The sequence below is a fragment of the Lemur catta genome, chromosome 2 (assembly GCF_020740605.2).
Source record: "Lemur catta isolate mLemCat1 chromosome 2, mLemCat1.pri, whole genome shotgun sequence".
Taxonomy (NCBI): Eukaryota; Metazoa; Chordata; class Mammalia; order Primates; family Lemuridae; genus Lemur; species Lemur catta.
This window is the reverse complement of record NC_059129.1, coordinates 51,823,981-51,843,588: the sequence shown is the minus strand read 5'-3', so window position 1 is coordinate 51,843,588 and position 19,608 is coordinate 51,823,981. Positions and strand designations below refer to the sequence as shown.

General features: G+C 52.3%; 2 protein-coding genes across 6 annotated transcripts in view; both read right to left on the bottom strand.

The window, feature by feature from the left end:
- The window catches only part of CUL9 (cullin 9), a 36,114-nt gene extending 28,329 nt beyond the window's left edge, over positions 1–7,785 (bottom strand). For 3 of the 5 annotated variants that reach the window (XM_045542007.1, XM_045542008.1, XM_045542009.1), the window contains exons 1-8: positions 7,717–7,765; positions 5,435–6,038; positions 4,732–4,886; positions 3,896–4,396; positions 3,268–3,403; positions 2,931–3,121; positions 2,220–2,625; positions 1,616–1,808 (exon numbers count right to left, since the gene is read on the bottom strand). In XM_045542007.1, coding sequence (XP_045397963.1) covers positions 1,616–1,808; positions 2,220–2,625; positions 2,931–3,121; positions 3,268–3,403; positions 3,896–4,396; positions 4,732–4,886; positions 5,435–6,029 — 2,177 coding nt within the window. In that variant the 5' untranslated portion in view covers positions 6,030–6,038; positions 7,717–7,765. Of the gene's footprint in view, positions 1–1,615; positions 1,809–2,219; positions 2,626–2,930; positions 3,122–3,267; positions 3,404–3,895; positions 4,397–4,731; positions 4,887–5,434; positions 6,039–7,716 lie in introns of all 5 variants that reach the window. The other 2 variants (XM_045542004.1, XM_045542006.1) reach the window with 2 other exon arrangements.
- A 628-nt stretch (positions 7,786–8,413) lies between these two features.
- Positions 8,414–18,282, bottom strand: SRF (serum response factor). Its single transcript, XM_045542003.1, has 7 exons — positions 17,203–18,282; positions 15,245–15,511; positions 13,397–13,658; positions 12,698–12,817; positions 11,477–11,668; positions 11,009–11,085; positions 8,414–10,830 (listed from the first exon to the last, which is right to left on the bottom strand). The coding sequence occupies exons 1-7, from the start codon at positions 17,713–17,715 to the stop codon at positions 10,735–10,737; spliced, it is 1,527 nt and encodes a 508-aa protein (XP_045397959.1). The 5' UTR covers positions 17,716–18,282; the 3' UTR covers positions 8,414–10,734.
- Positions 18,283–19,608: the final 1,326 nt, after the last annotated feature.

Here is a 19,608-nt window from a genome sequence, read left to right as displayed (position 1 = left end):
ATAAACTAATTAATATACACTGATAATATGTATAAAAATACAAAGATGTTTACCAAAATGTTAACAGTGATTGTCTCTGCATAAGGGGCTTTCAGATGATTTTTACTGTCATAATTTTCTAACGTTTTTTACAGTGAACGTAAACTATTTTATAATCACAAAAATAAAGCTAATAAGATTTTTAAAAGACAAGCAAAATATCTGAAACATAAATAACAAAGGATTAATGCCAGAATGCCTACAAATCTGTAAGAAAAAGGAAAAGACCCAATAAAAAAGTGGGCAAAGGGTAAGAACAGAATATTTACTGAAGAAACAGAACAAATGCATGCAAATATGCCTAACTTCACCAGAACTAAGAAATTAAAACAAGGAGATACCAATCACTTAAAATTTTGCCAATCAGATAGATTTTTTAAATGATAATACCCAGTGTTGGCAGAGGTAAGGGAAAACAGAGTCATTAGAACACTGTACTTGAACTTGGATACAAGCACATCGCAGACTTGTATGTAGCAGTGAAAAGACAAGGCAGTTCCACACGGACTAATATGGAAAGCTATCTAAAACACACTGCGTGAGAGCAAAAATCAGGTGCAGAAATATGTAGAATGTGATTACATATATTAAAACATAAACTCAGAAAATGCTCCATTTCCAAACACACAATTACAAATGTAAATCTACAAAAGGTCTAAGGGATATACCAGACCGCTAAATGTGGTGAAAGGGACTTTTTTGGCCTTTCATTCTATGTTCTCTTATATTCTTCAGAACTTTTAAAATGAGAATGCATTTGTATATTATTTGTATAATAAGAAAGTAGTAAAAACTTTAAAAATAAAAAGAAAGCAGGGAGAGAAAAAAAGGAAAAAAAAAACAAAAACAAAAAAACTCAAGCTCTAAAGCTGGGCACTGTGGCTCACACCTGTAATCCTAACACTCTGGGCAGCCACTTGAGGTCAGGAGTTCACTTGAGGTCAAGAGTTCGAGACCAACCTGAGCAAGAGCAAGACCCTATCTCTACTAAAAATAGAAAAAATTAGCCAGGCAACTAAAAATAGAAACAAACAAAAAAAAATTAACTGCGCGTGGTGGTGAGCGCCTGTCATCCCAGCTACTTGGGAGGCTGTGGCAGGAGGACTGCTTGAGCCCAGGAGTTTGAGGTTGCAGTGAGCTAGGCTGATGCCATGGCACTCTAGCCCAGGCAATAGAGCGAGACTCTGTCTCCAAGAAAAAAAAAAAACAAAAAACTCAAGCTCTAAAGCCAAAAGGACCCAAGTTTGAAATTTATAAAACTGAACAAGTTACTTAAATTCTCTAAGCCTGTTTCCTCATCCATATAGTAGGATGACACTATCACTGCTTCCTCAGGTGTTAGGCAGATTTAATGAGAGAATGTATGTAAAATACTAACACAGTAGCTGGCACAGAAGAAGTGCTCCAAGAATATGAGCCATTGTAACATCTAATCCTCCTGCTCAGCCGCTTCTCAGGTCACCCTTCCTTCTTCCCCAGCTTTTCTAATGCTTGATCTCATAGCCCCTTCCCTCTTACCACCACCCTCACTGCCAACAGCTTCAATGAAAACCTCTTCCCTCCCCAGCATGCTAACCTCAGAGATTTGTCAGGATGGACCAGAGGGTGGTCTGTCGCAGTGACCTCCTCCACAGCCTGAGAGAGGGCGGAGAGCCCTGAAAGCTGCCGGTTTGTGTCCAAGCTGGATATCTGCACAGTGGCCACGACGGCCGCCACATGCTGATCCAGGGAGCTGCGAGGACCAGGACCCCGCAAGGCTCTAGCCATTTCTGAAATTGATGGGGGAAAGGCAGTGGCTAAAAAAAACTGTGGTACCTCCAACCTGGAAGTTTTTAAAGGTCAAGCCCAGTTATCCTACTGACATTTAAATACATTATTCATTACTGTAGCCTACATCCTTTTCCAATTCTATGTAGGGGATCTAATGGTCAAACCATGAAATGAAGATACCCCAGAAAATGAACCGTCCTCTTCCAAAGATACTGAAGAAAGGGAGTAGTGGTTAGATACAATCAAGGTCAAAGGGAAAGAGATGGATGCATGGTTCCCAGGTATTTTCCCCTGCAAAAGTGACCTTACTTGATAGCTTTCCTTCTACCCTGACTATCCACTTCTTCTAATGGGACCACCCAGGACTCATTCCAACTTCTTCCTCCCAGAGGAGGTGAGCCCTGACTCACCAACGCCTGCCTCCTTCACCTCAGGTGGCAGGGCTATCCCCTCAGTCACCAGAAGCTGCTTAAACAGCTGCGAATCACTCTGTGCCACGGGGGGCTGAGTCTTTGCCTTGGTGGGCTCTGCCTCCACCTTAGGGATCTCAGCCTTTGCTTTGGGGGACTCAGTCTCTTCCTCAGAGAGGCTGGCTTCCAACTTGGACTCCTCTTGTGGATCTGGGGTACAGGATGGACTTCGTGAAGTAGATGAGCTGCTTCGTTCATCATGCAGCAGCCCATACTTGGTGTAGATTTGGGAGTTGAGTAGGTCGTTGAGGGTGCTGCCCTCAAACCGATTACTGAGAACCTGCAGCAGACCCTCAGCCATCTCTACAGGCACGGAGATCTCACCTAGGGCCTTTTCACGTTGGGTCTGTCAACAGAGGAGGTATGCATTTCAGGGACAAGCAGAAACAAAGGTGCTGGTAACAGTAATGGAAAGGTGGCCACCTCCCACCATGCCCTCGTACCTTCCACACACTAGACCCTCACAGTACTATCTCCTCCCCCAGCAGGACCCCCCCAACTCTCTAACCTCTAGCCCCAGCCTCCCCCTAAGTGGCACCCCATACCTATTCTAATAGAATTCCCTCTAGAGAATTCCACCTCTAACCCTACTATAATCCACCCCCCCACCCCCAGCCCCACCCCCGCCCAGGTATCTCAGGCCTGTAATACCTCATCTAGGTTCTCCTGTAGATTCTGGAAAATTGGCTGCTGCTCACGTAAGTCCAACTTTTTGATGAAAAAAAGCAGTTCCCACCACTCAGCCTGGGTCAAATATCCCAATCCCTCCTTCTGAGGCTCAGGCTGAAGGTATGGCAAAGCGTAGAGCCTATCCACAGGCTTCCAGTCCCAGAAGGGAAATACTGAGAATACAGGCACAGAAAGGATCAGTACCTATTAGGAATAGAGTTTCTGAACCCCTAGTGCTGTTCCTGGTCAGAAGTGACTTCATCCCAGTCACTACTCCTCTGTTCAGAGACATGCTATCCACGTCCCCTCTCCAGCTCACCTGTGCCCAACACTGTAGCCCCTGCTCCCTTCTCCACAGCTGCTGAAGCCGTATCCTCAGTAGTTTCCTCAGGGCCCAGGATCTCCAGCATGTGCCAGTGCACCCAGTAGGTGCGGCCCCTCGACTGCCAGAAGACCTGGTACGAGGGAGGAAGAAAGAGGAAAGAGGAATAGAGAGGGCTCAGCCCTCTGGGCCCTGGGCTGTGAAGGCTTGAAACGATATGCTCGGTCCCAGACCTGGGGCACACCCTCAGATACATACCTGGCTAGGCTCAGAAGAACCTTTATACAGCAAAAGGCTTCCTTCCCCTACCAGGAGTGGGCTTTGTCTGTCTTCCTAACCATGATGGCCTCTGTTCCCACACTCCCCACTAGTCTCCTCCACTGGTGGAAGTGGTGATGAGGTATCTTGATATATCAGTTCTGCTTCCTGGGTCTGAGTCTCTCCACAATCTCACAGCCCACCTGCCTCCCACCAGATTTCCTCAGCCTTCCAAATGGTACCTCTCCCAAATGTCTGACCCCCTTTTACCATTCCAATTCTCCTGGGGGTTTTCTCCTTGGGGGGGCCTGAATAGAAGCCCCTACAATAGATCCCCAACAGTGTCCCACCACTGTGCATAGCTCACCTGCACAGGGGGCACACCACTGTTGCTCTGCCGGAAGACGCCCTCCTCCCCTGCACTGATCTCCTCGTAATCATCCAGCATCCGCACTCGCATCCCCGGCTGCAGAATCTGCTGCACGTATTCTCCATAGCCACTCCGGCTAGAGAATTCAGAGCGCTGGAGGAAGACCCACCCTTGCCTTCTAGGGGTGGTGACAATGGTGGGGAGTAAAAGGCTGGGGTCTGAAATGCAGGGCTGAAAGATGGACCGGATTGGCCGGGGAGGCAGCGTGCCCTGTTTGCTGAGGTTCTGGGCCCAGCCCATGCTCCGCACCAGCTCTGAAATGAGGTTGCCCACAGCCATACTGAACTCCAGCTCCCGCTGTGCCCGGCTCTTCTCCCTTGTGGGGCACAGGGAGCTTTGGTCTCCAGCTCCTGGCTCTGGACTGTTATTCAGCTGATCCAGCAGGGAAGTAACACATAGGTAGCGCTTCACCAGGGAGAAGAGCAGCTTTCCTGGGATCTGTAGGACACAGTCCTTGGCATAGGTTCACCTTTTCCTAGTTTGAGCCCCTCCCCTTCCCCCCAATATCCTCCTCTACAGAAAAATATAAAGGCCTCATTCTCAGGCCTGTAGTTCTCAAACTTGGATTTGTGTAAAAAATACACAGGGAGTGTCTTAAAACACAGATTTCTGGGTTCTAATCTCAGAAATTCTGAATGGGGAGGAGGGCATGAACCTTCATTTTAACAAGCTCCCCAGGTGGCTCTGCTGCTGACAAACAGTCCTGAACCATGTTTTCAGAAATAATGCCCTAGGCCTTGTACACAGCATTTTCCCCACAGCTGGCAGAGTACCTGAGGCAGATGAATACCCTCAAAGGCCATGCAGTGTTCTTCAGAGGACGTAGTTTCCGCAAACAGCTCCAGCAAAGTATAGCGGCTGTCAAAATCCATGTGCTGCTCAATGCCATCTTGCTGGCTCAGTGATAGGAGGACGTGAGCCCGACTCCCTGTAATCCACACCCAATCCTTATCTTCTCTTCAATCCCCAATACTTTCTCCCTGCCTTTCCTAGACTCTATCTTCTGCCCCAGAGGCTTTCAAACTTTTGTTACTGATACCAACAGCCAGAAATACATTTTACATGGTAATCTGGTACAAACATACACACATATAATGGAAACATATATTTTATGCTACAAAATTTACCCTAAGTGCTACATACTTGATATTTTACATTTTTAAAAAATGTTGGTTGTAACTTACCAAATTGATTACAAAACCAACTAATAAATCTCAACCCACAGTTTAAAAAATGCAAATCTACCCCATTCTCTTCTCTGTCAGTGCATTGAGAATGGACAGGTAAATCAGATGCTATCATTTTCCCCTATTTATATGCCTGCACTACCCCATAAATCTTTATTTTTCCTTTGCATCGAATTGATATTCACCAAATACTAGGTGTTCTTACAGAGTTGGGAAATCTCTTTCTGTTCTTACTTCTAGTGGCCCCATTCTCTCCAATGCTTTCCTTCTTCCCCTGGCTGTCTCTTACCAGCATCATGGGCTGCCAGAGCCTGCAGCATTTTGCCTGCACTCCGACGGATCTGAGGCTCAGGATTGCACAACATGTGCATGAGCAGGTCCAGGGCTCCTGTCTCCCTGAAGACGCCAGTGAGGGGCCCAATGCTGGCATAAGCACTGAGCACGTGGATGGTGTGGAGCACAGAGGCTGTGAGACTCGAGGTTCCACCTTCTGCCAGCTGCCTGGCAGCCCTGCGTACCAGCGCCCGCACATCAGCCTCCATCTCTCCCATTGCCACTTCATCCAGGCCTCCTGGTTCTCGGGGAAAGCTTCCTGAACCTCCAGCTGGTTCATGCTGAGGTCCCTTAGATAACGCCCGTTCACCTAATAACATGGGGCAGTTGGCATAGACCTCCGGGGCTGACAGCCACATGAGGATGTGCTCTGCCTTGCCTTCCTCCACATCCACTGTGCCCACTTCCCCACACTTGAGGATACTCCATCGGATCAGGTATTCAGGACGTCCATCATGCCCAGGCCGCTGTCGAATGAGTTCTTCAGGATATGCCTGCAGTCGGGGCCCTACGGGCACCATGAGGTCTCCAGCACGCCGTTCCCCCACCATCCTGACCTACTGGGATACACAAGGAGAAAGATAAAGCAGTATGAGAAGAGAAAAAACTACATAGAGAGGGGTGGAATTCTAAGACACAGAGAGGGTGGGTGGTGACTGGTAAGCTGCATGGTGGAATTTAGAAAGCAAACAGAAAGGCAAAGAATAGGATGAAATGAATAGCTGAACACACTTTGGGATTTATATAAGAATGGAGTGAAAACACTGAGGAAATGAAATGAGGGGGTTTAAGAAATGGAAGAGGTTACAAAGAGGATGAGAAGAGTAACAGGCAAGGTAACAATAAACAGAGTGACAGCTAAACAGGACAATCTGGGCAGAACAGCAGAGGGATACAGATCAAGACTTAGAAGGATGACATGGGTAAGCAGGAAAGACAGCAGCATGTGAAACAGTGGGGTCAGAACATGTGAGGAAAAGTAGGATGGGGAGGGGCAGGACAGGGAGTATAAATGACCGGGTAAGCTGGAACGTAGACATAAAGGGTGGGCCACAGCAAATACAGAGAATGGAGATGACAGGAGGCTGGGACATTGGGGCAGATGACTGGATGGGAAAAATGTGTGAGAGTCTTGTGAAAGGGGGAAGGGCATATGGACCTGATAAAATTATGGGAAAGAAAGATCAGGTCCCACCCTGCACTTGTGCTGTATGTATGGTAAGGATCTAAGTCAGGTAGATAGAGATGGAGGCGATCATCACAGGATTAAGGGTAGGGAATGAGACCAGGAGAGAGGCAATATACTGGCTTCAGAGTCAGATAAATGTGACTCTGCATTCTGGCTCTTTCCTTACCAACTGCACAGTTTGAGACAAGTTACTTAACCTCTGAGCCTGCTTCCTCTTCTGCCAGATGGTAATAATATTCATACCTACCTCATTAAGTTATTGTAAAACTTAAGATCATGTATGTAAAGCACCTACAACAGCATCTAGCACATACTCAGCGCTCAGCAAACATAATCTAATATTAGATGATGAAAGTTTGGGAGTCATCAAATAAACGCAGTTATTAAGCCAGATTATAAATGGGAGATGAATGAACAGGAAAGATATGTATGATATGACGTAGTGTAGGGGCAACAGGCACAGTGAGAATAAGAAACGACGGTAAACCCACATGAAGAAATGGTGATCAAGGCAGGAGTGACGTTCCCGTACAGGAACAGAAAATGAGAATAGACGAAAGAGTGAAGAAGGGGGGTGCGGGGGAAAGGATGTGGACCTCAATGGGTCTAGGGGTCCACTTAACTTGGGGGCAAAGCTGGGAGGTAAGCAGCGATGTAGCAACGGGCATGCGATTAGCGCATGGCAAAATAAAACAATCCCACAGGCCTGGGGGAGGGGGCGGAGGAACGCATAAGGTGGGCCTGGAACAGGAGCAAGACACTGAGGTGTGGGGTGAGGTCTGAACACAGGTATGAGACCAGAATATAGGTAGCGAGGTAAGGCCCAAGCATGCAGACCAGTGGGGCAGCGGAGGGGGCCGGCACGACACTGCGAAGGGGTTTGGAGGCGGGGTGAGGATCCGGGAGCGCGGTGCAGTCTGACGACGCTGACAGGACCGAGCGACTCTCAGACAGCAAGATATGGCTCCTTTCGTCAGCCCCACAAAGAGTGGCTAAAAAAGAGAAGACGGGGGTAGGAGGACTGGATCGGCGCAGGACTCTCCTCTCACCTCCCACCGCCAGGCTTGGCCTTTGCTGGGACCCAGCGGCTCGTCCTGCCGTTCTGGCCCCGCCTCTTCCGCCGCTGCCTTCCTTCCTTCCGGGTCGCAAGGCGAATGCACCCACGGCCGGGCATCTACGGGTCCCACCGCGGCCCACGCCGAGCGGGGCGGCACAGCGCGCGAGTGGAGCTTGCGTGCTGTGCCAGCTGGCGGCTGCGTGGGGAGAGGGGCGTGGGGGCGCGCTGCAGGCAGAGCCTGGCGTCGCGGTCGCGTTGCTCCGCTCTCCGCAAGAGGAGGAAGCCCTTTCCCGCTACTGTGAAGCAGCCCTTCCTCTTGGCTGGGTCTGCCTTCCTAACCCTCCGTCTCCTATCGTGGCATCCACTCGGAAACACGGTGACCCACACTCCCACCTTAGGGCTGTCCCTTGAGTTTCCAGTAGGTCATGTGTCCATGAGTTTCCCAAACCCCTCAGCAATGCTTTGGGTTAGTTGTATCACTTTTCCTATTAGTTAAAATTGTTTAACTCTGTGTCGGCCTAGGGGGAAAGTCCTCCGCCGGGCAAAATGTTCCTTAAATTAAGTCGTATAGGGCTCAATAGCCCAAAGCTTCCCCTTAGCACTTCCGTTTTCATCAAGCAGCCGGGCTTACGGCGTGTTCATACCTCCCCGACTCCGTATGTAGAAAAAGAGAGCCAAAGACCCCACAGTCTGTGCACAAAAATGATAACATTTATTGAAAGAGTATTTTCTTAATACAAAAGAAAGCTCTGTACATAGGACTGTGACCATGTCCACTATTCCTGGGTCAGCATCCCAGGGGAAGTAGAAACCACTGACATACACACACCACATTCACACACACACACACACACACACACATTCACTCAGGCACAGGCACACACACCCACACACCCACACCCCACAGCCACCGAGAAAGGGAAACACCAAGGGTCGCTGCACATATAAATGTCACCTCATCCCTGACACAGGCATGTTCTCCCAAGGCCACGCTCACACAACACACATTATAAGTACTTTGCCTGATTCACTCACTGGGTCTGTCTTTGTGGGTAGGAGAGGAGGAATTCATCAAGTCTCCTCCCATGGGTAGGGGAGTGGGGAGTGAGTGGTGGTGGAGTGAAACAAGAGCAGAGCAAAGGGTCTGGGCAGTTACAGACCTGAGTCCCAAGCTCCCCCACTCTCTGGCCCCTGACTTGCCATGCCCCAGCCTTGAAAGCCACCCATCAGCCCCAGCTATTTCCAGGAGAAAGCCCAGAAAGGTGACTTCCATCTTGGCACCCCAAACTGGGGCAAGACAGCAATGAGGGTTAGAGGTTAGGGAGTTCTCAAAACATATCGGCAAATCATCCCCTCGATGACTAGGCTGTGCGTAAAATCTTCCCCTACCCCTTCACCTAATCACAGAAGCAGGCTTGTTCCTACTGAAGGCAGTTGTAGGAGTTAATAAAACTCCACCCCAACTGCTGCCCCATTTCTGAAAAAGCTCCCACTCTGGATATAGGTGGTGAAGGTAGGCTCTGACACAGGGTAAAAGACCCTCCCCCCTATGCTGGCCCACCCTCAAGGTCTAACCCAAAGGTGGGAAAGGGGGTGGGGCATGGCCCCTGTACAAATTACATAAATACTGAGGTTACACTTAGAAAAATAAAGTCATTTTCTTCAAGGCTTTTTGTCTTAATTTAAAAAAGTTACAGTAGCTGCTCACTCCCTGGGAGAGCTGCCCATTTCTGGCTCCCCTATCACTGCACTCAGCCCAAGAGCTGCTCCCACTTCTGACCCCCATTCCTGCCTCTCACCCCCTCCCAGACCCCACCCTGCTCACTGCAACTTGGGCCCCAGGCAGCTGCAGGCCTGGGGGAACACAAGGCTGCAATGCCCATGTGTGTGGCACAAATGAAGTCACTTGCCTCTACCTGATACCCTCCCACCCCCAACCCCCACATTTGGTTTCCCTCTTCCCTCTCCCTAACAACAGCCCTAAAGGGCAAAAAGAGGCCCAGAGCTGTGGGTCACCCTCCCCACCCCGTTGGGGCATGGCCTGAGGGTCCCTCCCCCGGCTTTCTCCTGGAAACAAACCAGGACCGGGCAACCCCAGAATCTCCCCCCAACACTGGCGGACCCCGAGCTCATGGGGTGGCTCTGTCCCCAGGGGCCCAGCCAGTTCTGGGGAGCCCAAGGGCTCCCCAGGGAAGGGGAGTTTGGGCAGAGAGGGGGACGAGAAAAACGCCATAAAAAAAAGTTAAATATTTTAAAAATATATATTTATAGATTTGTTTTCACTTCGTCTCCTCAAATAAAAAGTTCAAAATCAACTTTAAGTAAAGCAGCTGGGAGAAGAGGGGGGAAGACAACAGGGAGAAGGGAACGCTGGTGGTTCCCTCCAACCCAGGAGCCCCTGGAGGTCCAAGGGGAGCGGCAAGGCAGGGCAGGTGGTCCCAGGAACCTGCCCAGTGCACAGGCCCAGCTACTCAGGAGCTGAAGGGGCAGAGGGCTGCGTGAGGAAAGAAGCCCCCATCTCCCAGCTGGCTCCCTGAGGGGCAGGGGCAGGGCTCTTTTGACCCAGCCTGTGGCAGACACAGGACTGACCTGGGGTCAGCGAAGAGGCTGGAGAGAAGGCCCCAACTGCTTCCTCAGGGGAGGACACGGTGCCCAGCCCCACAGAAGGCCTGTGTGTGGGAAGGTGGGGCACGGTCCCATTAGGTAAGCTAATACTTATGGCAAACATCAAGCCAAGCTGGCAATGGGAGTCTGAGGAGGGAGGACAGCCCCACCATCAACTGAAATGGGAGGTGGAGCTGGAAGGAGGGGAGGGTGAGGGAGGACGGGTGGAGGGCAGGCAGGCCCATTTCTTTGGCTGGAGTGAGAGGGCTAAGTCCTGTGGCTGCCCACTCCTCCTCCCCGCCTCCCTCCTGCGGCCCCATCAACGTGTGTGTAAAGAAAACGTGAAAAGGCAACAATAAATAAGTGGTGCCGTCCCTTGGGCCATCTGTCCAGGGCGGCGGGCGGATCATTCACTCTTGGTGCTGTGGGCGGCATCCAGGTTGACCACCTGTAGCTCGGTGAGGTTGCTGCTGCTTCCGGCCTGCTGCCCTATTACAGCCATCTGGAGGGAAGTGGGTGTGTGAGGAGGGAGGAGGACTGACCAGCCAGCTCAGGCTGACCCCTTCCACCCCAGAAAAACAGATGGGCTTCTGAGCTAGGGCTGCTGGTAAGGCGGTCCCCGAAGGTCAAGATAAGGAAGTAGCTATCTGGGATGGGGTGAGAGGTGCCCCCACACCTACCTGGTGAAGCTGAACTGCAGAAACAGGGATCTGCACTGTCCCAGATGGCGCTGTCAGGAACACCTGGGGGACGCCACCTGCATTGGAAAACCATAGGAGATACTCAAAGCTCTTGCTCAAGAGAAACTTCCAGATATTGGAGGAGTGGTTATAAATGCACAAGTGACTGGGTGAGCCTCTCAGACATTAACTGCCCAAGGGTGAGTGTCCCAATGTGTCTGAAGGTACATGTCGGGTATAAGTGTCTGTGCCCAAGGTTGAGTATCCTAATGTGTCTGAAGGTACATGTGGGGTATAAGTGTCCGAGTGTGTACGTGTGTCCAAGTGGACAAGCATGGGTGTCCAAGTGTGTGTGTGAACATCCAGGTCTGTGTGCATTTGGGCAGGAATATCTGTGGGTATCTGAGTGTATATGGTGTGCAAGGAAAAAAATGGTCCCCCTTTCCTCAGCCCTGTCCCTTTACTCACCTTGTTCCTGGACCTGGCTGTGGGACACCTGCATGGTGGATGGCGCCTGGGAGAAGGCATTCAGCACGGTGAGGCTGCCATCAGCCAGGCCTGAGGTGGGGGCATACATCACCGCATGGGGACTAGGGTACATCATGTGGCCACCCACAGTCGTGGGCACGGATGACGTCATGATGGTGGCGGGCAGCGTCACTGGCAAACACAGACCCATGTCAGCTTGGCGCTGGTCCCTATGATACCCCCGATCCACCCCAAGGAATTCCAGGCCTTCACGGTCCTTTTGCCATTTCCCAGGTCAAAAGCTAGACAAGACTGTTCCTTTGCTACCTGTTATAAACTAAGAAAAGCCTAATTTTTTCTTGAACACAACAGCACCAACTGTTCATTGTATCCTATCACATCATACTATTTGACTGTCTATCTGCTGAATTCTCTGTCCCAAGACCCTAACCTTGGGAAAAACAAAGATAACAATGACTGACCCACTCTCAGGAAACTCAGATATCCCCCTTATAGGGATATCTATCATCCAATTTTTTATTTGTTCTCATTCCTCCTCCCCCTTCCTAAATGCACAGCTAACAAATTCATCTTTTAAACAAACATTTCTCAAATGTTAATGAAAATACAGTCACTTAGGACTCTTGCTAAAATGCAGATTCTGAGTCAGTGGGTGTGGGGTAAGGCTTAAGATTCTGCATTTCCAACAAGCTCCTGGGTAAGGCTGGTACTCCTAGTCCATACACCACATTTTGAGCAATAAGGTTGTAAATAACAAGAACTTAAAAGTAACTTTGTTTTGAGAGTTTCTCATCATTTCTGAAACTACTAGAGATACCCGAGGGGAACTATGGCCACCTAAAATCTACAACACTTCCCACAAGGAGACAGCTGCTCTATAAGTCCTTCCTAGTAATAAAACAAAGGTTGTTTCTTTGGGCAAGTAACTTTTCTCCTTTCTAGGCCTCAGGCTTCTCATCTGAATGAGAAGTTGGCTACAATGGTCCCTAATTTCCTCCTGGAATCCATAGCCCCACTACAGGGCAAGATTCAAAACCTAGCCATCCTCACCTGACTTTCCCATAGGATTAGGCCAACAGCCTCAGTTTCTACTTCACGAAATTCTCTGACCTTAGTTACAGGAGGGTTATTGTTGGGCACCTACTGCTAGGCCTCATGGGAGGAGACAGGCAGAGAGGGTGACAGGGCCATGAGCTATACCTGTCCCGCTGGAGGAGGTCTGCGTGAGGTCTGTGCTGCTGTCACGAGAGGGAGACGCTTGCTGCGGGGCCTGGTGCACCTGAATGGCCTGCACTGGGACCTGCTGGGCCACTGCCCCACCTATGAGACACAGAATCTTACTTGTGCTCTGTCCCGCCCAATTGCCACCTCCACCAAGCACCCACAAACACCCCAGTCCCAGGGTTTGGCTCACTGGTCCCTGACTCCCATTGCCATCTTTCCTGGGAGCCAAAGAGGCCCTTTATGCCCTGAATCTCCTCTCCAGGGGCTTCCATGCTCCACTCTTGCCCTTCCCTCTTCCTCTCATCCGAGATCTTGCCTCTACGTTCTTTAATTGACCCAGGAGCTGGCAATGACCCATCAAGGACATGATCTGCCCTCCAGTCAAGATAGGGAAGTGATGGAATGTCTGCTGCCCCTGTGGCAATGGGGGCACAGGGCTAGGCTAGCAAGATAAGGCTAGAACACATGGTTGAAACTTACAAGGACAGTAGGAGTCTCAGTGGGTAGGGGCATGCTTGCCAATGGGACATGACAGGCTTCTCTCAGGCTCTGGCCCCTACTCACCCTCCTTCTGAGCAGGGAAAGAGAGTCTCCTGGTGCCAGCCTTAAACCCACTCTTAGCATGCTGGATTTGCCCCGGGGAAGACAAATCTCTCTCTGCCCCTTGTAACTCACCAGGCATGAGGGTGAAGCTGGTAGGCAGCTGCATAAGGCCCCCAGAGGAGACAGGGCCGCTGCCTGTACTCTTCAGCACAGTCCCGTTGGCACTGCTGACAGCGCTGGGGCTGACACTAGCAGACACTGGTGCCAGGTAGTTGGTGATGGGGAAAGAGGGGCCGCTGCTGACTTGCATGGTGGTAGAGGTGCTGGGTGCTGTTTGGATGGTGGAGGTGGTACCCGGCAGGTTGGTGACTGTGAACGCCGGCTTCAGTGTGTCCTACACCCAGAGTAAAGACGAAGCAGTGAGCCTCTACCAGACCCTGCTCCTGCAGAAGTTTTGTATGGATTGAGAGCCCAGAATGAAACCAGTGAGCTTGGGTTCAAATCCCAGTTCCACCATTTATCTGCTGCCTGACCCTTGGGCAAGTTATTGAGCATCTGAGTTACAGTTTCCTATTTGTAAAAGGGGGATAATACCTACCCCATAGGTTGTTGTAAAGATGAAATAGGTTAACATACATAAAGCACTTAGAAAACAGTACCTGACACACGAAAAGACCAAAATAAATATTTGCTACTCTTATGATAGTTATCATCATCATCATTATAATTCCATGAGTTCTCTGGAACTTTTGAGTTCTACCCCAATGGACTGTGGTAATCACATTGGCTGGGTCTGTTCCCAGCTCTGGCAATGACAATCCATATAACCCTGAGATAATTACTTTCTTTTTCTTAGCCTCGGTTTTCCTCTTCTAGAAACAGGAGGGGACTGGACTGCTGCATTTTCTTTGAAAGAGTTCTTCCAGCTCTGATTTTTCAGGTTTCTGATATAGGGACTGAGAGATTTTCAAGGAACTTAGGTTTGAGAGAGATCTTGGGGGTTTGGCAATGAAGCACTTTATGCAAAATACTCAAGATTTAAATTACCAAAGGAACTTATCCAGCAAAATGTCCTGAGAATAAGCGCTACCATTACATGGATTTGAAAATGATTACACGCATTATGTCACTAAGAGAGAGGGGAGCCTAACAGCACTAACTCTCCCCACAGGAAGTCTTGTTCTTAGAAGGGGAAGGAGGAAGCTGAGAACCAAGCCGCCAAGGCAAGATGCGAATTGAGTCAACTAGGGGGCTCAAAAGCTGGGGGTGGGTCAGCGCAGGACGTTTGCTAAGCAGCTGGGTTCAAGACCCCTGATTGGCGAAGGCGTTGCTAAGGCTAACAGTGCCGCTTCCTCCCATTGGCCAGTTAGTTAAGAGCCACCCGGAAGGTGGAGCTCCCCAGTCAGCAAGGAAGACCCGCCCCCTCTCCTTACCGGGAAAAGGAAGGGGGAGGCGTAACTAGGGCCGGCATCCCTGGGCAGGCGAATGCACTCCTTAACTGCCCAGGCCCCCAACATCCTGAAGGGGTAGGCGTCTGGCTAGTAAGGTAGTTCCCAGCCCAGTCAACCAGCCCGCTTGCCAACAGTGCTGAGTTCCCAGGACCCTGGATCGCAGAGTGCTCCCTTCCTACTCCCTGGCGACCGAGCAGGCCGGCAGGGAGGGCAGGGCTAAGCTACACCCCCGCCCCCAGCGGGGAGACAGCTGGCGGGAGGAATGCAAAGGCCCTGCCAGGCAGGCGGGCTGCGGGCGGGAGGCCGGTGTGGAGCCCGAGCCGGCCTTATATGGGCACCGAGGCGGCCCGCTTATCTAGGGGGCCGGGCTCCTGTCAGGAAAGCGAGGATGGACACCTGTCTCCTAGGATGAGGGGCACTAACCCGGCTCCACTCCACATCAGTGGGCATCTATCCACCTGTCCTGGGCTAAAGAGGGAGTGGGACCCCCCTTCCCTCCCCTTCTCTTACATAGGCAACCCAAACACACCTTGGTCTCCCCACTGCTGTCAGACTCCGACACCTGGTAGGTGAGATCTGTCTCTTCAAAGCCAGTGGCACTCATTCTCTGGTCTGTAGTGGGGTCTGAGCGGGGTGGAGAGTCTGGCGAGTTGAGGCAGGTCTGAATCAGTGCCTTGCCGGTCTCACTGGTGATCATGGGCTGCAGTTTGCGGGTGGCAAAGGTATACACATGGCCTGTCTCACTGGCCACCAGCAACAGCACCTGTGTCCCTGTCAGCGTGGACAGCTCATAGGCCTGGGGGGTGGGGAGGGAGATGGGCAGGTCAGCAAAACTTCTTATCTCTACCTTTCTTGGGAAGTATGAAAGAGAAGAATTACATAGTGGTCTTAAGCCCCCGTTACCATAATGACCTTCATTGCTAGTGACTGAGAGGGGGGTCCTAGCAGGATATCTGGGAGCAGCAAAACTACCCATTCTCCCCCTTTGAGGAGCAGCCCCACTGACCTGCAGATATCCCAAGCAGTCACAGCCCCCCAGTGATGGAGCATATAACCTCAGGGCACATAGAGGGGCCCAATTAGCTGTTCCTCAACACAGCTTGGTATCCTGAGCCCCATGGAGCCTCACTCCCTCCTCACTGTCACAGGGACCAGGATGGATCCCTACTACTCTGGAATTCACACAAGACATTAGTGATAAGGGGCCACTTAAGCTCCAAACTGTCCCATGTTTCTTCCCAGAAACTCCACAGGTTCCAACTTGTTGCCAAAGCCTAACTTCTCCTTCTACCCTATAATACTGTACTACCCTTTTTTTCTTTATTTTGGGAAAGAGAAGGAAGGAAGGAAAGAAGAGAGTTTTCCTTCATAAACCAGCCCCACCCCAACTTTCTCCACTGATGATCAAGTGGCAAGGGGCACTGATACAACAGTGTCTGGAGTGATGGGAGATGGGACCTAGATTAGTACCAAATACCCTGTCACAAAGCCGGGAAGGGGACCTTCAAGCATGGCCCCATAGATGCCATGCTCTACTCCCAACGAAGTTCCACAAACCACCTTGGAAGTGGCTCCAGTTTCTATATGGTACATATATAAACACCAGCCCATGTTCCCCAGGTTCTAGCTTCCTGTTTCCCAAATCCTCTGCTACCACCCCTTCCCATATCATCTACACCCAAGATGACTCCTTTCTTCTCCACTTTTCACTGCATAATTGGCTGGCAGAGGAGGAATTTCTAGGTATTTCTGCAAAGCTCCCTGACTTCCCCACAAACTCTATCCATGCACAGATTCTCCCTAGGGCTGAAAACCCCACTTGTCCCAGAGGCAGGTTATTCTGCAGTCAGTCCTGCTGGGAGCATGCGGTTTCCAGTGGATGCAATGGAAGACACATGGCCAGCGTAGGACTAGGTCCCTGCTGCTCAGGGCAGCACTAGGTCCCCCGCCCTGCTCCCTTACCTGGTCCTTACCCCTGGCTGTCTTTCCAGCCAGCACTACTCTAGTGGTGCCCACCTTCCTCCCACACATCCTCGCTCATTGTTGGCATGCAGCTCCAGCCTCCTCACCTTCATCCATACCTTCTCTCCTGCTCCCTGCTTTTCCCGCACCCTCCACGGAACACCAGGACGCACCGGACCTACTGACCCCGGCGACTCATACACCTCCCCGTCTGCCTCGCAGACTCCCATTAGCGTTCCTCACCCCTTCACTCCGCAAGGGCCCTCTTCCTCTCTCGCGCCGGTCACTCCCACCTCGGCGCCTTTCCCCTCTATTCCGGACGTTCGCAGCATCTCCCCTCTCCCCACATTCCCCTGGCGGCCCCTCCCCTTTGGCCCTCCCGGGCTAACAGCCATCCCCTCCCACACACCTCCTGCAGACTCGCTGCCTCTCACCTCCGCCAGGGCTCGGTCTTCCTCCAGGGCTCCCCCTGCGCGTCCCCACCCCTCCCGATCCCCAGCGGCCAGCAAGCTCCAGGCTCGGTACCTTCTTCATGATGCCCGTCTTCCTCTTGCTGAAGGTCGTGTAGCGCCGCAGCTTGTTGTCGATGAACTCCATCTTGATCTTCACGCGGCCCCGGGTCTTCTTACCCGGCTTGGCCCCGCTCACCGCCCCGCTCACCGGCCCGTAGCCCCCGGTGGCGGCCGCCGACGCCTCGGGCCCACCGACCACCACGCCGAGCTCCATCTCGCTCAGGCTCCGCTTCAGGCCGCGCCGCTCCGCGCCCAGCTCCTCCTCCTCTCCCGACTCCGAGTCGCCCTCGCTGCCGCTGTAGAGGGCCCCCGTGGTGGGCGCCGGGGTGGTTGCTGCCGCTGCCGCAGCCTCCCGCTCGAGGCGGCCCGACCCGAGTCCCGCGCCGTTCCCCGGGACCCGGCCCCCGTTAGTCCCGCGAGTCCCGCCGCCGCCGCCCGGCCGCCCCGTCGGGGTCCGGTTCAGGCTGCCCCCCAAGGCCGAGCCCCGGCCCAGAGCCGCCGCGGCCCCAGCTTGGCTCGGTAACATGGCGCTCAATGCAGGAGGACGGACAAGCAGTCAGCGAGGAATCGGAGACGCCGCCGCCGCCGCCATCGGCTTCCCGGCTCCACCTGGCACTCCTGCTGCTGCTAGTGCCGCTATCGCTGCCGCGGCGGCCGCTGCGAACCCGGGGCTCCTGCACGCCCGGGCCGACCTGGGCCCTCACTTTCCTGCCCCTGTGGCCCGGGTTGCCCCAGGCCGCGCGCAGCGCCCCCTGTCCGTATGCTAGGGTGGCGCGCCCGGCGGCCGTCACCGTCCCCCAGGGGGCAGGGGCTGCTGGCCGCGGCCGCGACGGCGGGTGGAGGGGGCCGGGACCACGCGCTGGCGGCGGAGGGATCCCCCGACCCTTCCCCCCATATAAAGAGATACAATGTTTCCTTTTATGGCTAGGCCGCTCCTTATATGGTGAGCCCCAGCGCCCCCGCCCCATTGGTCCGCGGTTCCGGCATCTCCGTTCCCCATTGGCTCACAGGAGGCGCTTATTTGCATAGACATACCGAACTCGCTGCTGTCATCCAGCGTCAGACCGCAACTCCGAAAGGGGAGGAGCCGACGCCCCTTAAAGGAACAGGAGAGGAGGCATGACTCCGCCCCCCTGACCAGAGAAAGGTAGAGAATTGGGAGGCACTAGAGGAGAGGAAGCCTGGGAGAGGACCGGAGCGCAGTCTTGGGGAGAAGGAGCAGCATTGGGAAGTGGGAGCTCGGGAGCTGGAAGCAAACACTAAATGGATTGTGGGATTTGCAGGAAATGAGAAAATCCAGCCAAAATTCCAACGAAGGAGTGCACGGATGGATTGGAATATGGTTCAACCTGTAACGCAAACGAAAGTGTTATGCATGCCTTTCTGAGGGAGGCAAAGTCTTTGGCCGAGCGGAGGGGGTTGGGTCCTGGGTGTCCAGACTTGTTGTCTGGACCGTAGCCCCAGCCGCTCCGCCCTAACCCTTCCCCTCCTCCCGACTTCCCTTCCCTTTCCCTCCCTTTTTTAGGCGACGACACTTTCCCACTAGGCAGGCTCCCGGGTCCTCATCCATCATCCTCTACGCTGCGGGGAGGGGGGGTCTCTTGCGGACTTACATCTGGAAAAGTCCTGGGGGCTGAGAGACTGTTGGCCTCCTAGTCCCCGATGGGGGCAGGGAGGAGAGATGGAGATCAGTGAGGACTTCCAGCTGCAGGCTGGGCTGGGGAAGGGAGTGGTTACGAGAATAAAGCTCACCCCACAGTCAGTGCAAAGGCCTGAGAGAAAAGTGCAGCCGGGCAGAAAGTTTAAGCAAGCAAGCAAGCAAGCGCGCACACACACACACACACACAAACACACACGCACACACACGCACACATGCACACACACGCACGCGCGCGCACTCCTTTCTGAAAAGCCAAGGAAAACCCCATAGGAGAAAGAAGTTTTTTAAAAGGTTAGAACTAGGGGGTGCTGCAAAACCAGGTTAGGGTTTGGGTCTGGGTCTTTGCTCCAAGGTGGTGAAAATAGCTTGGACTTTGCTGTTCCAGAAATTGTTCAAATCTGGAATCTGCCTCTTGGTAGCCCTGTACCTGGAAACAAGTGATTTGATTTCTCCAAGCTCCATATTCCTCAATGTCGGTATCTACCCCAAGAGGTTCTTAGTGCAGATTTAATGAGATAAAGACTAAAGGGCAAAGTGGTCAGTGAATAGCCAATAGGAGCTAGCTGGGGTAAGTCACCTCATCCCAGGGATAAAACATCCTGGTGTGTTTAAGGGAATGGGAGAGGGTGATGATTCCTGCCTTAAAAGTTATTGTGGGCAAGGTGCGGTGACTTGTGCCTGTAATCCTATCACTTTGGGAGGCCAAATTGGGAGGATCCCTTAAGGCCAGGAGTTTCAGACCAGGCTGAGCAGCATAGG